The sequence below is a fragment of the Macaca mulatta genome, chromosome 16, assembly GCF_049350105.2.
Source record: "Macaca mulatta isolate MMU2019108-1 chromosome 16, T2T-MMU8v2.0, whole genome shotgun sequence".
Lineage (NCBI taxonomy): Eukaryota > Metazoa > Chordata > Mammalia > Primates > Cercopithecidae > Macaca > Macaca mulatta.
In genome coordinates, this window is record NC_133421.1 from 73,025,077 (window position 1) to 73,041,826 (window position 16,750).

A 16,750-nucleotide genomic window follows, 5' to 3' on the forward strand; every position below is an offset into this window, starting at 1 on the left:
TGTCCTATAGGCAATCATCATATCCAAGTTTGAAGGAACCATCCTTGTATATATCTCCTTTCTCTCCGATGTCTTTCTTTCTCCCTGTTTTGTTCCATTTTAATTAGGACTTAAACATGGTCAAGTTTTTTTGCATCTTACTTTTATCTCCCTCTACCCTTCACAGACCCATTGAAAGAATTGTCCTCACCTTTTCTTAATTTCATCTTCCTCTCACTTTGTAACTATTGGCATTCCAATTTCTGTCTATACTACTCTACCCAGGGTATTCTTATCTAGATCACCTCCACATAGATCAAGCCAATAATGATTTTTAGTTCTCATTACAATTGATGTTTTCTGACGCAAGTTTCCTTTTTGAAACTCTTGCCTGACTTGCGCACACTCTCCTGGTTTTCCTCTTCTTTCTGGTTGTTCCTTCTTAGACTCCTATGCAGGCTCTTCTTGCTTTGCCTAATTGTGTTTCAACGGGTTTCATTTTAGGCCTTCCTCTCCCTCACTCTACAAACTTCTTAAGAGCTGGTAGTCTGCTCCTAAGGTTAATACCTTTGCCATCTGACTCTCTGTTCTCCTGAGCTGCAGTTTAATTATCTTACTGTCTACTGTACATCTTTATTTGAATGTCCCATAGACACTTCAAATTCTATATGTTTCCTGAGCTAAACTTATGTTCCTCTTAATCCTGCTTCTCTTCTTGTGTTCGCTAAGTAGATGGTACACCATCTAGCCATTTGCCCCAGCCAGAAATCAGGATATTATTCATGACTGTATTTTTACCTCATTCTTTACATCTAATCAAATTATCAAGTCCATTCATTCTTTTTCTCTCCTTTGTCATTTCTTAATACAGGTCAATATTTCTAACGTGGATTGCTATAAAACCTAACTTATCTTTTTGCCTTCAATCAGGTAATCCTCTGATACAGGAGATTCATGAATTTGGATTGCAAAAAAGATTACATTTTCATTTTTTTTCTATTTCTAATTGAAATTTAGAACTTCTATTTTGAATGTAGGTAACAAACCACAGACGCATTAGAAGTTTTTGTGACTTTGTCACCAATAGCTACCTCAGATATTTTCATGTTAATTGCAGATACCATAAAATATCACACTTATCACCACCCTTGAAAATATAGTAGTTAGACTTGCACTAGATCTTATTTAATGTTAATGAAATTCACAAATTACTGTGTCACAAGTCTATTTTTTATTATTTTGATTACTGTTTTTCAACATAACTGGTTTCTCCTGTTTTTGCATTTTATTTCATGCATTTAGAAATATTATGGAAAGAGTCTTTTTAGGCATCACCAGCCACCATAGGGGGCCTGTGGCAACACCTTGCTGTAATGTATTCTACTCACCAGAACCAAAGTAATCTTTCCAAAATGTAAGTTTAATTATGTCCCTCAAAAGCCTTTAATCATATGCCTCAGTTGCCCTTAGGATAAACAGGGATAAAACCTAATGCCTTTAATATGGTTGACGAGTTCCAGTCTGATCTAGACTCTGTCTCCTCTCGCCAGTGGTATGCTGTGGCCAGCTAGCACCAGCAAGATCCAGTTTTTAAGATTTTGGTAATTTTGTGAGTCAGTTGTTAAGTCATAGGTAGCTTGAAATCAGCCACCAAGTGTACATTTATACCATGGAGATAGCAAACACTGGAAATCAGAATTTTGTTTTGTTTTTGTCTTTTACTTTTAATTTAATTTTTTTTTTAATTTCCAGGATACACATGCAGGATGTGCAGGTCTTTTATGTAGGGAAATGTGTGCCATAGTAGCTTGCTCCACCTATCACCTAGGTATTAAGCCCCGCATGTATTAGCTTATTTATCCTGATTCTGTTCCTCCCCTCACCTTCCTTCACAGGCCCCAGTGTGTGTTGTTCCCTCCTTGTGTCCATATATTCTCACTGTTCTGCTCCCACTTGTGAGAACATGCAGTGTTTGGTTTTCTATTCCTGCATTAGTTTGCTTAGTATAATGACTTTGAGCTGCATCCATGTCTCTACAAATGACATGATCTCATTCCTTTTTACAGCTGCATAGTATTCCATGGTGTATATGTACCACATTTTCTTTATCTAGTCTATCATTGATGGGCATTTGGGTTTATTCCATGTCTTTGCTATTGTGAATAGTGTTGCAGTGAACATATGTGTGCATGTATCTTTATAATAGAATAATTTCTATTCCTTTGGGTATATACCCAGTAATAGGATTGCTGGGCCAGATAGTATTTCCAGTTCTAGGTTTTTGAGGAATTGCTACACTGTCTTCCACAATGGTTGAACTAATTTACATTCCCACCAATAGTGTAAAAGCATTCCTGTTTCTGCACAGCCTTGCCAGCATCTGTTGTTTCTTGACTTTTTAATCATCGCCAGACTGGCGTGAGATGTTATCTCCTTATGGTTTTGATTTGCATTTCTCTAATGGTCAATGATGTCGAGCTTTTTTCATATGTTTGTTGGCTGCATGAATGTCTTCTTTTGAGAAGTGTCTGTCTGTGTCCTTTGCCCACTTTTTAATAGGATTGTTTGTTTGTTTGTTTGTTTGTTTTAATTTGCTTAAGTTCCTTGTAGATTCTGGACATTAGACCTTTTTCAGATGGATAGATTGCAAAAACTTTCTCCCATTCTGTAGGTTGTCAATTCACTCTGATGGTAGTTTCTTTTGCTGTGCAAAAACTCTAATTTAGACCCCGTTTGTTAATGTTGGCTTTTATTGCAATTGCTTTTGATGTTTTTGTCATGAAATCTTTACCCGTGCCTATGTCTTGAATGGTATTACCTAGATTTTATTTTAGTGTTTTCATAGTTTTGGGTTTTACATTTAAGTCTTTAATCCATCTTGTTAATTTTTGTATAAGGTATAAGGAAGGAATCCAGTGTTAGTTTTCTGCATATGGCTAACCAGTTCTCCCAGCACCATTTGTTTGTTTGTTTGTTTGTTTATTTATTTATTTTTATTTTATTTATTTATTTATTTTTTTAGACACAGTCTCGTTCTGTCACCCAGGCTGGAGTGCAGTGCTGCAGTCTCGGCTCACTGCAACCTCCACCTCCTAGATTTAAGCGATGCTCCTGCCTCAGCCTTCCAGGTAGCTGGAATTACAGGCACCACCATGCCCAGTTAATTTTTGTATTTTTAGTAGAGACCAGTTTCACTATGTTGGCCAGGCTGGTCTCAAACTCCTGATCTCAAGTGATCCTCCTGCCTCAGCCTCCCAAAGTGCTAGGATTACGGGTGTGAGCCACCATGCCCGGCCCCAGCACCATTTATTAAATAGGGAATCCTTTCCCCATTGCTTGTTTTTGTTAGGTTTGTCGAAGATCAGATGATTGTAGATGTGTGGTCTTCATTTGTGAGATCTCCATTCTGTTCCATGGTCTTTATGTCTGTTTTTGTACTAGTTCCATGTTGTTTTGGTTACTGTAGCCATCTAGTATAGTTTGAAGTCAGGTAGCATGATGTCTCCAGCTTTGTTCCTTTTGCTTAGGATTGCCTTGGCTATACGGACTCTTTGTTGGTTCCATATGAATTTTGAAGTAGTTTTTTCTAATTCTTTGAAGAATGTCAATGATAGTTTAATGGGAATGGGATTGAATCTGTAAATTACTTTGGGCAGTATGGCTATTTTCATGATATTGATTCTTCCTATCCATGAGCATGGAATGTTTTTCCATTTATTTGTGTCTTCTCTGATTTACTTGAGCAGTGGTTTGTAGTTCTCCTTGAAGAGGTCCTTCACTCCTCTTGTTAGCTGTGTTCCTAGGTATTTTATTCTCTTTGTAGCAATTGTGAATGGGAGTTTATTTGAGTTGGCTCTCTGCTTGTCTATTGTTGTTGTATAGGACTGCTTGTGATTTTTGCACATTAATTTTATATCCTGAGACCTTGCTGAAGTTGTTTATCAGCTTAAGAAGCTTTGGGGCTGAGATAATGGGATTTGCTAGATATAGGATCGTGTCATTTGCACAGACAGTTTGACTTCCTCTCTTCCTATTTGAATATGCTTTATTTCTTTCTCTTGCATGATTGCCCTGGCCAGAGCTTCTAATACTATGTTGAATAGGAGTAGTGAGAGAGGGCATCCTTGTCTTGTGCCGGTTTTCAAGGAAAATGCTTCCAGCTCTTCCCCATTCATTATTATATTGGCTGTGGGTTTGCATAAATGGTTCTTACTATTTTGAGATATGTTCCATCAGTAGCTAGTTTGAGAGTTTTCAACTTGAAGGGATGTTTAATTTTATGGAAGGCCTTTTCTTTATCTATTGAAATGACCATGTGATTTTTGTCTTTACTTCTCTTTGTGTTATGAATTACGTTTATGGTAATTTGCATATGTTGAACCAGCCTTACACCCCAGGGATGAAGCCAGCTTGGTCGTGTACGTTTTTTGATGTGCTGCTGGATTGGTTTGCCAGTATTTTTTGAGGATTTTTGCGTCGATATTCATCAGGGATATTGGGCTGAAGTTTTCTTTTTGTGTTGTATCCCTGCCAGGTTGTGGTATCAGGATGATGCTGGCCTCATAAAATGAGTCAGGGAGGAGTCCCTTCTTTTCAGTTGTTTGGAATAGTTTCAAAAGAAATGGTACCAGCACCTCTTTATAACTCTGACAGAATTCAGCTGTATATCCGTCTGGTCCTGGGCTTTTTTTGGTTGGTAGGCTATTTATTACTGCCTCAATTTCAGAACGTGTTACCGGTCTATTCAGGGATTCAGCGTCTTCCTGGTTCAGTCTTGGGAGGGTGTATGTGTCCAGGAATTCATCCATTTTTTTCTAGATTTTCTAGTTTATTTACATAGAGGTCTTTATAGTATTCTCTAATGATTGTTTTTTGTTTTGTTTTGTTTTGTTTTGTTTTTTGAGAAAGAGTCTCACTCTGTTGCCCAGGCTGGAGTGCACTGCTGTGATCTCGGCTCACTACAACCTCTACCCTCTGGGTTCAAGTGATTTTCGTGTCTCAGCCTCCTGAGTAGCTGGGATTACAGGTGTGTTCCACCATGCCCAGCTAATTTTTTTGTATTTTTAGCAGAGACTGGATTTTGCCATGTCGGCTAGCCTCGTCTCAAACTCCTGACCTCAAGTGATCCTCCGGCTTCAGCCTCCCAAAGTGCTGGGATTACCGTTGTGAGCCACCACACCTGGCCTGGTTGTTTGTATTTCTGTGGGGTCAGTGGTGATCCCTTTTATCATTTTTTTATTGTGTCTATTTGATTCTTCTCTCTTCTTTATTAGTCTAGTTAGCAGTCTATCCATTTTATTTATTTATTTATTTTTTCAAAAAAAAACAGCTCCTGGATTTGTTGATTTTTTTTTTTTTTTTTGGAAGGGTTTTTTGTGTCTCTATCTCCCTCAGTTCTGCTGTAATCTTGGTTATTTCTTGTCTTCTGCTAGCTTTGGGGTTTGTTTGCTCTTGATTCCCTAGTTCTTTTAGTTATGATGTTAGGGTATCGATTTGAGATCTTTCCAGCTTTCGATGTGGGCATTTAGTGCTGTAAATTTCCCTCCTAACATTGCTTTAGCTGTGTCCCAGAGATTCTCGTACGTTGCCTCTTTGTTATCATTGGTTTCAAATAGCTTCTTAATTTCTGTCTTAATTTCTTTATTTACCCAGGAGTCGTTTGGGAGCAGGTTGTTCAATTTCCATGTAGTTGTGTGGTTTGGGGTGAGTTTCTTAATCTTGAGTTCTAATTTGATTGTGCTGTGGCCTGAGAGACTGTTTGTTATGATTTCAGCTCTTTTGCATTTCCTGAGGAGTGTTTGACTTCCATTTATGTGATCAGTTTTACAGTAAGTGCCAGGTAGTGCCAATAAGAATGTATATTCTGTTGTTTTTGGGTGGAGAGTTCTGTAGGTATATATCAGGTCCACTTTATCCAGAGCTGAGTTCAAGTCCTGACTCTGTTAATTTTCTGTCTTGATAATCTGTCTAATATTGACATTGGGTGTTAAAGTCTCCCACTATTATTGTGTAGGAGTCAAAGTCTCTTTGTAGGTCTCTAAGAACTTGTTTTATGAATCTGGGTGCTCCTGTATTGGGTGCATATATATTTAGGATAGTTAGCTCTTATTGTTGAATTGTCCCCTTTACCATCATGTAATGCCCTTCTTTGTCTTTTTTTTATCTTTGTTGGTTTAAAGTCTGTTTTGTCAGAGACTAGGATTGCAACCCCTGCTTTTTTCTGCTTTCCATTTGCTTGGTAAGTTTTGCTCCATCTCTTTATTTTGAGCCTATGTGTGTCTTTGCATTTCAGATGGGTCTCTTGAATACAACATCCCAAGGGGTCTTTACCCAGCTTGCCACTCTGTGTCTTTTAATTGGGCCATTTAGCCCATTTACATTTAAGGTTAATATTGCTATGTGTGAATTTGATCCTGTCATCATGATGCTAGCTGGTTATTTTGCAGACTTGTTCATGTAGTTGCTTCATAGCATTATTAGTCTTTGTACTTCAGTGTGTTTTTATAGTGGCTGGTAACATTTTTTCCTTCCCATATTTAGTGCTTCCTTCAGGAGCTCTTGCAAGGCAGGCCTGGTGGTGACAAATTCCTGTAGCATTTGCTTGTCTGAAAAGGATTTTATTTCTCCTTTGCTTATGAAGCTTAATTTGGCCAGATATGAACTTCTGGATTGGAAATTCTTTTTTAAGAATGTTGAGTATTGGTCCTGAATCTCTTCTGGTTTGTAGGTTTTCTGCTGAGAAGTCCACTGTAAGTCTGATGGGTTTACCTTTATAGGTGACCTGGCCTTTCTCTCTGGCTGCCCTTAATGTATTTTTCTTCATTTTGAGCTTGAGGAATCTGATGATTATGCGTCTTGGGGTTGATCTTCTCATGGAGTATCTTACTGTGGTTCTCTGTATTTACTGAATTCGAATGTTAGCTTGTCTTGTTAGGTTGGGGAAGTTCTCCTGGATGATGTCCTGAAGTATGTTTTCCAACTTGGTTCCATTCTTCCTGTCTCTTTCAGGTACCCTAGTCAGTCATAGGTTTGGTCTTTTTACATAATCCCATAGTTCCTGGAGATTTTGTTCATTCCTTTTCATCTTTTTTTCTCTAATCTTGTCTGCCTGTCTTGTTTCAGCAAGTTAGTCTTCAGGCTCTGAAATTCTTTCCTCCACTTGGTCTATTTGGCTGTTGATACTTGTGGTTACATTGTGAAGTTCTTGTGTTGTGCTTTTCAGCTCTATCAGGTCATTCATGGTCCTGTCTCAACTGGTTATTCTGGTTAACAGCTCGTATAGTGTTTTATCGTGGTTATCAGCTTCTTTGCTTTGGGTTAGAACATGCTCCTTTAGCTCTGTGAAGTTCATTATTACCCACCTTCTGAAGCCTACTTCCGTCAATTCATCCATCTCAGCCTCCGCCCAGTTCTGTGCCCTTTGCTGGAGAGATATTGCAATCATTTGGAGGAGAAGAGCACTCTGGCTTTTTCAGTTTTCAGCATGTTTTCATTGATTCTTTCTCATCTTCGTGAGTTTATCTAGCTTCAGTCTTTGAGGCTGCAGAACTTTGGATGGGGTTTTTGTGGGGATGTTTTTTGTTGATGCTGTTGTTGTTGCTTTCTGTTATTTTTCTTTTAACAGTCCCTTTCCATAGGACTGCTGCAGTTTGTTGGGGGTCCATCCAGTCCTATTCACCTGGGTCCCTCCTGCAACTGGAGGTGTCACCAGTGGAGGCTGCAGAACAGCAAAGATGGCTGCCTGCTTCTTCCTCTGGGAGCTCCATCCCAGAGGGGCACCGACCTGATGCCAGCGGGAACCCTCCTATATAGGGTGTCTGGCGACCCCTGTTGGGGTTTCTCACCCAGTCAGGAGGCACGGGATCAGGGACCTGGTTGACGAAGCACTCTGGCTGCCCCTTGGGCAGAGGGGGTGCACTGCACTGGGGGGAATCCCACTTGTCTGGACTACCCAGATTCCTCAGAGCCAGCAGGGAGAAAGACTAAGTCCACTGATCAGTGGAGACTGCGGCGGCAACTGCGGCCATCTCTCCTTCCGGGGGCTCCATCCCAGGGAGATCAGAGTTCTGTTCGTAAACCCCTGGCTGGAGTTACTGAAATTCCCACAGGGAAGGCCCAATCAGTGAGGAGGGATGGGTCAAGGTCTGGCCTAAAAAGGCAGTCTGGTCACAGTCTGCCACAGCTGCTGTGCTGCACTGTGGGGAATTCTTCCTGGGTCTAAACTGCCCAGTCTCCCTGGCACCAGTAGGGGAAAAACAGCAGACTGGAGCTGCAGTGATGGCTGCTGCCTCTCTTCCCAGGAGCTCAGTCATCTTAGGCAGGAGGCAGCCACAGTCATGATGGCCACCCCTCCCCCTGGGAACTCGGTAGTCTTGGGCAATTTCCAGCCAAGAGGCCGCCGAGAATCTGCACAGCTCTGTGCTTGGGACCGAAACCCTGGTGGTGTGTGTGGGCCCACAAGGGGGATCTCCTGATCTGTGGGTTGCACAGATCCATGGAAAAAGCATGGCTTCTTGGGCAGGGTAACACAATCACTCACTACCACCTCCCTTGGCTGGGGGTGGGAACTCCCCTTGCCCCGTGTGGCTCCTGAGTGGGCCATGGCTCCACCCTGCTTTTTCCTTGCTCTCCATGGCACATGCCAACTGCCTAGTCAGTCCCAATAAGAGAACCTGGATACCTCAGTTGCCAGTGCAGGATTCACTCACCGTTTTCATTCTTCTCTGTGGGAGCTTCCAACTGCAGATATTTCTGGTCAGCCGTCTTGGCCCCTCCGGCCTGTTGCTGTGTTTTAGAGAGCCAAGTTGTTAAACCTGTATCAGCACACCACTGGCCCCAACCCACCTCCAAAGTTCTAGTCTATTGAATTTACTTAATTCTTAAGAACTTTGCTGTGCCCTTGCGAATGTTTTTGTCTTTGGATAAACCATTGTTTTTTCATCTTCACCTGACCAACTCAGCTTAATTGACAAGAGTATTCTCTAGCCCTCAAGTTTGGGTTAGATTTGTGTCTCCTTTCTCATAAAGCAAACCTCTTTTTCCAATGGGTAAAGTAAGATAAAGTAAATTAAGTAAAGATAAAAGACCAAATTTAGGTGAATATAAAGTTGTTATCTGGAATGACTGGGAGTTGGGTAAGTATTGCAAGAACTTTTACTGAAGTCCTTGACTGTTATTGAAGGTGCAGTGTTCTCAAGAGCTAATATTCAGTACCTGTTTAATTGTTTGGCAGTATCCTAAAATATTATAGAAAGCCTGATTTATCTCTTCCACCTATTCCCCTACCACAAATATAAAGCCTTTTCCACATTAAAAGAGTACAATACTATATTCCTAGCAGGCATAAACACTTCACCAGTACTGAATCCATTCTTCAGAGCTTAGCTTATGTGTCTTTAAATACTATGTCCTCTCATCACATTTTTTCCCCAAAAGTAGGCAGTTTCTTGGCTTAAATAATTTCCCAGGTAAAACATACACCTATCAATGGTGGAAATATTTTTAATGTAAGTACTAGAGAAAAAAATGCCCTGAAGAATGAGGCCAGTTATTTTTGTTCTGATATTTCATTGTTAATGTCTGCAGTGTCCTCCCACACTAAGGGTCTCCTGAATGTTCACTGAGTGCTATTTTCCTATGATTTTTCTAGATAACAGCAGGGCTTTAGCCTTTCTGCTTTCCTTTTTTCTCTCCTTTCATCATGTGGGTATTACAGAGCTGGGCTCTAAAAGGTTTTTTTTAATTTAAATATGAAAAAAACCCTTATAGTTTCTATTATTCAGAAAAGTACAGTGTAGTAAAGGAGGCAGGGTGCATCTACAAAAGAGTTAAGTAACAATAAAAGGTAGTAAATGTTTAAGATTCCAAATAATTAGTTGCCTGTGAGACTACTTGTTAGCTGTATAAGTGGGCAAGATGCCTAATCTCTCTAAGCATCGGTTTGGTTTCCTCATCTGCGTAATGGAGATAGTAATATCAGTCCTGCTGGGAGTGTTCTGTTGATAATCAAATGAGATACTGTATGTTTGTACAATTTAAAGGTTATAAAGTGATAAATATGAATTTATTACGATTACTAGTATTAACGTTTATGATCTAATACAGAAGAAAGAACATCCTGCTTAAAATATATATGAGCTTTTTCTGGGGTGATATTTCTTTACCAGTTACCAAAAAAATCACTTTGACCTTTGGGTTGTTAGACCCCTGGAATTACTTTTCAATTCTTAATTTGTTTTCCATGTTCTTCCTTTGGAAATATTTTCTGAGTTTCAGAAACTGTTTTCCTTTGTTTTTCAGATTTGCTACCACATACTACCCTTGGTTTTTTGTCCCCAAAGACCAGCCAAAATGTAGGAATATAATTTTCTCTGCTTTCTTTTTGTTAGCTGTCTCTCCAAAATGAGCATAGGTTGTCTATTTTTTAAGGTTTTACAACTAATCACTAAAGGGGAAATAGAGTGTAATGAATATGGGAACTTATCTTCCAAAATCTTACACGGTTTCCAAAGGGTTCTGTGATATTTCTGATTTCCTTTCTCAGGTGGGGCCCAAAAGCACATACCTTCATCTCTCTTTTAATTCTTAAGTTTATAAAATTTTCCCTCTTCCCACTTCTCTACCTTTTTCTAGTTTACCTAGATTTCTTCTTCCTTGGTCTTTTATTTTTTGTAACAACAAAGTCGGTTTTTCTTTCTTAGAGAGAAATTTCGGTTATCCTTTGTAATTCATCTTCTTCCCTTGTTATTAGAAAATCCAGAACTCCATTTAAATTTGCAGAGAGAGAACCTCACTAAAAAGGACTGTGGAAAGTACCTCATGAACTTAGGTCTCTTCTTTTGGCAATAGGTACATTCAAAATACAAGAAGAGAAAATGAACTAAAATATAAAAACTCCTCTGGGGTGGTATCTTTCATTCTTGTTTTATAATTATTGGTAAAAAATTATCATCTAGATGTTAATGTTTTTAATCCTTTCATTTCTAGAGTTAATTAAAATTTTTCTATTTGTGTACAATTAGTGGTAAGACTATATAAAATTCAAGACTTTTCAGTTTATTAAGGTACTGAAATCCATAAAGTTAGAACTATAGCCATCTGTACAAGAAGAGCCTGTTACTGCTTACTTATTTGGGCGGGTTCTGTCTCTTATATTAGTTCTTACTTAGGGACTGCTTATTTTATTCTAATTCTTTGTTACATATTAGAAGCAAGGAAATACATTTAAATGAGGAAAAGAACAGAATAAAAAGAATATAGAGATCTTTCAGGGACCTCTGAGTCTCTCCAGCAATCTGTGAAGATTATATAAATTCCCTTTTGATGAAATTCTGAAAATTTTACCACTAATAGGCCCGAGCTGTAGGTCCTCTAGGACTGATACATGAATTTTTTTAGTTTATTGATACAGAGTTTTTGAAATATGTGAGAGATGACTGTATTTTGGTTTCAGTTATTCATACATCATGATAGAAGTGAAATGATCATAAGTAACTTTTAAAAATAATGTTACTAAATATTATCTAGTCATGAATTTACATAATCATAAACAGATTAATCTCTACTTTAGATTTTCTTTTAAATTCACTCTTTAAATTTTATAAATCAGTGAAGTACAAGTCAGTTTTGTTACATGCATAAATTGCGTAGTGGTGAAGTCCAAGTTTTTAGGACATTCATCACCCAAATAATGTGCATTGAACCCATTAAGTAATTACTCATCCACCTTTCCCCCACCCTGTAACCCTTCAGAGGCTCCATTGTCTGTCATTCCATTTTCTACTTCAATATGTGCACTTTTTTTAGCACCCACCTGTGAGTGAGAACATGGAATATTTGTCTTTCTACATCTAACTTGTTTCATTTAAGATAATGATTTCTAGTTCCATCCATGTTGCTACAAAAGACATTTCATTCTCTTTATGGCTGAATAATATTCCATTGTGTGCATATACCACATTTTCTTTATCCATTCATCTGTTGATGAACATGTAGGTTTTCTATATCTTTGCTATTGTAAATAGTGCTGTGGTAAACATTAAAGTGCAGATATCTTTTTGACATATGGATTTCTTTTCCTTTGGGTAGATACCTAGTAGTGGAATTGCTGGATTAAATGGTAGTTCTATTTTTAGTTATTTGAGAAATCTCTATATTTTCCTTAATGGTTGTACTAATTTATATTCCCACCAACAGTGTATATGAGAGTTCTCTGCATCCTCACTGTCTGTGATTTTTTGATTTTTTAATAGTAGCCATTCTGACTGGTATAAGATGGTGGTTTTAATTTGCATTTCTCTGATGATTACTAATATTGAGAAATTTTTTGTGTGTACATGGCCATTTCTATATCTTTTGGAAAATTTCTGTTTATGTCCTTTGCTTACTTTTTAATGGGATTATTTGTGAAGTTTTTGTTGAGTTGTTTGAGTTCCTTGTATATTCTTAATGTTAGTCCTGTCAGATGTATAGTTTGCATATATTTTCTCCCATTCTGCAAGTTGTCTTTTCCCTGGGCTGATGATTTCTTTGGCTGTGAGAAGCTTTTTAGTTTTAGTTGCATTTGTCTATTTTTGTTTTTGTTGCCTGTGCTTTTGAAGTCCTAGTCATAATTTCTTTACCTCAACCAATGTCCAGAAAAGTTTCTGTAGGTTTTCTTCTAGTATTTTTAGTTTCCAGTCTTAGGATTAAGTCTTTAGTGTATCTTGAGTTGATTTTTGCATATGGTGAGAGATAGGGGTCCAGTTTCATTCCCCTGCATATGGCAGTCCAGTTTTTCTGCACCATTTTTTGAAAATGGCGTCCTTTCCCCAATGTATGTTTTTATCAACTTTGTCAAAGATTAATAACTGTATGTATGTGGCTTTATTAAATTCATTTTACTCTTTTTTTCCAGCTACATTAACAAGCTATTCTGAAAATGTGGAACGCACAAAATATGCTGGGGAAAGCAGTAAAGAATTAGGATCTGGAGGAAACATAAAACCTTGGCAATCTCAAAAATCCAGCATGGACTCCTGTTTGTATCGAGTAGATGAAAATATGACTGCTTCCACCTATAGTCTGAATAAGATCCCAGAGAGAAATTTGGAAACAGTGTTATCTCAATCAGTACAGTCTATTCCTTTGTATCTCATGCCAAGGCCAAATTCAGTAGCAGGTAAGTTTTTGTTGTTGTTGTTAAATAATCAGTATTTACTCCAGTATATATTGAAATGAAAATAAATCCTACTCTGACAGTATTTAAATTTTCCATTCATCTTTTTTGACTAAGCTGTTCTTTTGTATTAGGGTAATGTACATGTATATATTATTTGAATCTGGGAGAAGGTTCATCTTCCTCGAATCGCTTAGTTCTGCTCCCAAAGTGTACAAAAACACATAGAAATTCAGAAACAGCCTATAAAATATACCATCAAACTACAAAAAGTCTTTTCGCTCAATCAGAAGTCTTTGAAAGAATTTTAGTTTGAGGTTTTAGTTCTTACAATCTTAGTTTTAAAAAACATTATTAAAATGGGCATATCTCAGTGTAATTTGTATTATCAGAAATCATCATCCATAGTTTGTAAAAGTGGAAGGCAGGCAAGAATTCAGCTTTTCCACATCCCATGAATTTCAGTATTTTCACAATATCCTGGCTACCATTTCATAGAAGAATCACCAGGTGGCTACATTTCTAAAGAATAATTCTGCAACACCACTAGCAAACTCAGTGAAAAAAAAAATTGTATTCGTCCGTTTTCACACGCTATAAAGATATTACCTGAGACTGGGTAATTTATAAACAAAAGAGGTTTAATTGACTCACAGTTCCACACAGCTGGGGAAGCATTGAGAAACTTATAATCATGGCAGAAAGCAAAGGAGGAGCAAGTGTCTGCTCCACAAGGCTACAGGAGAGAGCGAGCACACAGGGGAACTACCAGTTTTAAACCATCGGATCTCATGAGAACTACCTCACTATCACAAGAATAGCATGAGGGAACCACCCCCAGGATCCGATCACCTCCCACCAGGTCCCTGACACATGGGGATTACAATTCAAGATAGGATTTGGGTGGGGACACAGAGCCAAACCATATCAGAAATGATATAGCATGGTGGCTCATGCCTGTAGTTCCAGCAATTTGGGATGCTGAGGCAGGAGGATTGCTTGAGGCCAAGAGTTTAAGACCAGCCTGCGCAACATAGTGAGACCTTGTCTCTTAAAAAAAAATGAAAGAAAGAAATGATACTGAGGGTTAAGTGGTTGAAATACGGAGTCATCATTCTTTAGCAGCTACTCTTCTCAAAATTGATGTCAAGGGGTGTTTTTACTACAGCTGAATTGCTCCTTAATAGTTCAAACTTGGGACTTTTGCAGAATAGTTGAACGTTCTGACTTTTCAAAATATGTCATGATCTGGACTTTGTCCAGACTATAAAATCAAAGTTATGTTTGCTTTTCTTACTTTCCTCATGAAGGCCTGGATAGATTATCTCACTGATAATTATTCCTTATGTAGCTGATAGTGTAATGCTTCTTGCCATTCCCATTTCCCTTTCCTACCTGTTGTTTGTTCTCTGGGAGACCATCAGCATCTGTCATCAGGTGTGATTATAGGGGAAATGGCTCATCTGAAAGATGAGTAACTATGGAAGATTTTAATATTAATTTTTAAAGATTATTCACTTTTGTGTACTGACAGTAAATTTTTTATCCTAGAACCTTCTATGTCGATCCCCAACTACCATGCCATATTAGAATCCTAGAATGCTGTTGTATTAGTCTATTCTTACACTGCTATAAAGAAATACCTGAAACTAAATAATTTATAAAGAAAAGAGGTTGAATTGGCTCATGGTTCTGCAGGCTGTACAGGAAGAATAGCAGCTTCTGCTTGGCTTCTGAGGAGGCCTCAGAGAGCTTTCAGTCATGGCAGAAGGCACAGGGGGAACAAGCACCTCACATGACCAGAGCAGGAGGAACAGCAGGAGGAGGAGGTTCCACACAGTTTTAAATGACCCGTTCTCTCAAGAACTCACTCATATTACAAGAACAGCAAGGAGGAAATCTGCCCCATGATCCAGTCACCTCCAACATTGGGGCTTACAACTCGGCATGAGATTTGGGCGGGGACACAGATCCAAACCGCAGCTGTACATTATGAAAAGTTCCAGGCAAGTTGAGTCTTTTCCGAAAAGAAGCATATAAATCCTTGCTCATATATAAATAGGGAACTGTAACTACCAACCATAATAGTATGTCCCAACTTACTTCCTAACTAAGCTACAATGATTTCTAAGAAAATTCTGGCTCTATTATTTGAGAAAGGCACTGAACACTTAGTAGAAGACAGAGAAGCTTTGTTTCAATGAGGAACTATGTAGTCAGTCTGAATGAACAATGTTAATTCAGGGCTATGAGTCTCGGTCACTACTTAACATTAACATTCTATATTACCGTCTTCTTCCTACTTACTCCCCATTATATTTTATGTGTATCCCTTAGAACCTTTTTTCACTGTGTTAATCAAGGACCTTCTCATTTGTTTAAAAGCGACTCAACTCTTCCTCAGGCTTCCCTTAGCCCCAAGTGTATCCCAGAACTGTTCCACTTTCATATTAGCCAAGTGCTTCCTCCCTAGTTGTATCCTGTACCTTCAGAGCAGTGCCAGAACTGAACAGACTATGGGAAGAGAGAATGGAACAAGCAAGCTGGTTAATTTAATGTTTTGCTGTTGATCTCAGAAAGCCGTCAGGACCACATGTAACTAACCACTAGACTCAAGCTCTGAGGCAACTACCAAACTGTCTCCATCTAATTCCTAGCCACCTTCCCAGGCTGAACTCAAATACTTCCTCCTTCATAAAACTTTCTCCAGTCACCTCCCAGCCACAAGTAATTGCTGCTGCTTCTAGAGTCTCCTAGTACTTTGTATGCATTCTCTTTTTGTGTTGGCAACAGTCTGCTTTGTGTTACGTGCAGCTACTGTGTATATGTTTTGGTCTGACTACTAGAATCTCAACTTTTTGACATAGCAACTGAGAAGACTTCAGTAGAGGCTCCATAGTTGTTGGTTGCATGAACTAATGAATGAATATATGCATGAACCAACCAATCTGTGATATCAGCTTTAAACAAAAATAACAATGTAGTTAGTAAATCTAATGATAATTTTCTTCATCTTACTATAGAATATAGTCTTCTCATAGGAGAGATTACCCAGAAAAAGTGGGGTGGGGGCTTATTTAAAGTAAGCTCTATATGAGATGGTAGTATGAGCCAGTTACAAAACAGTTTTGGACTTACTAGTATCTCAGAATTTCATTTCTTCCAAAATTATAAACTGTAATTCTCTTTGATATATGGAATGTGTAAACAGCATTTATCATTATTTGCTAACAACTGGCAATATGTATTTTTCAGTGGTTAATCAGAAGCCTTTATTCAATTAGCAATGTAATGGTGTTGGGAGGAAAAATGGAGATCTTAAGAGATTTCTATTTCTCCAAGACAGCAGTCAGCAAACCAGGGCCCATGGGCCAAATTCAGCACACTCTGTTTTTGTAAATAAAGTTTCATAGCAGCAAAACCACACTCATTTATTTACTTATGACTGCTTACCACAACAGAGTTCAGTAGTTGCAACAGAGATCATAAGCGCTACAGTTAACATTGTCATGGCCTACAAAGCCTATAGAAAAAGGGCAATCCCAACCTTCATTCTGAAATCTTATCCTGGTGTTGGATTCATTTGGCCCAAGTCACCCCTCGGCGATACATCTC

The 16,750-nt window shown here is 38.4% G+C and overlaps 1 protein-coding gene across 4 annotated transcripts in view; it reads left to right on the top strand.

Annotated features, from left to right (window-relative positions):
• TANC2 (tetratricopeptide repeat, ankyrin repeat and coiled-coil containing 2) overlaps positions 1–16,750 on the top strand; it is a 475,420-nt gene that overhangs the window by 268,104 nt on the left and 190,566 nt on the right. For all 4 annotated transcript variants that reach the window (XM_015120072.3, XM_077972346.1, XM_077972347.1 and 1 more), the window contains one exon: positions 12,875–13,138. In XM_015120072.3, coding sequence (XP_014975558.1) covers positions 12,875–13,138 — 264 coding nt within the window. The remainder of the gene's footprint in view (positions 1–12,874; positions 13,139–16,750) is intronic.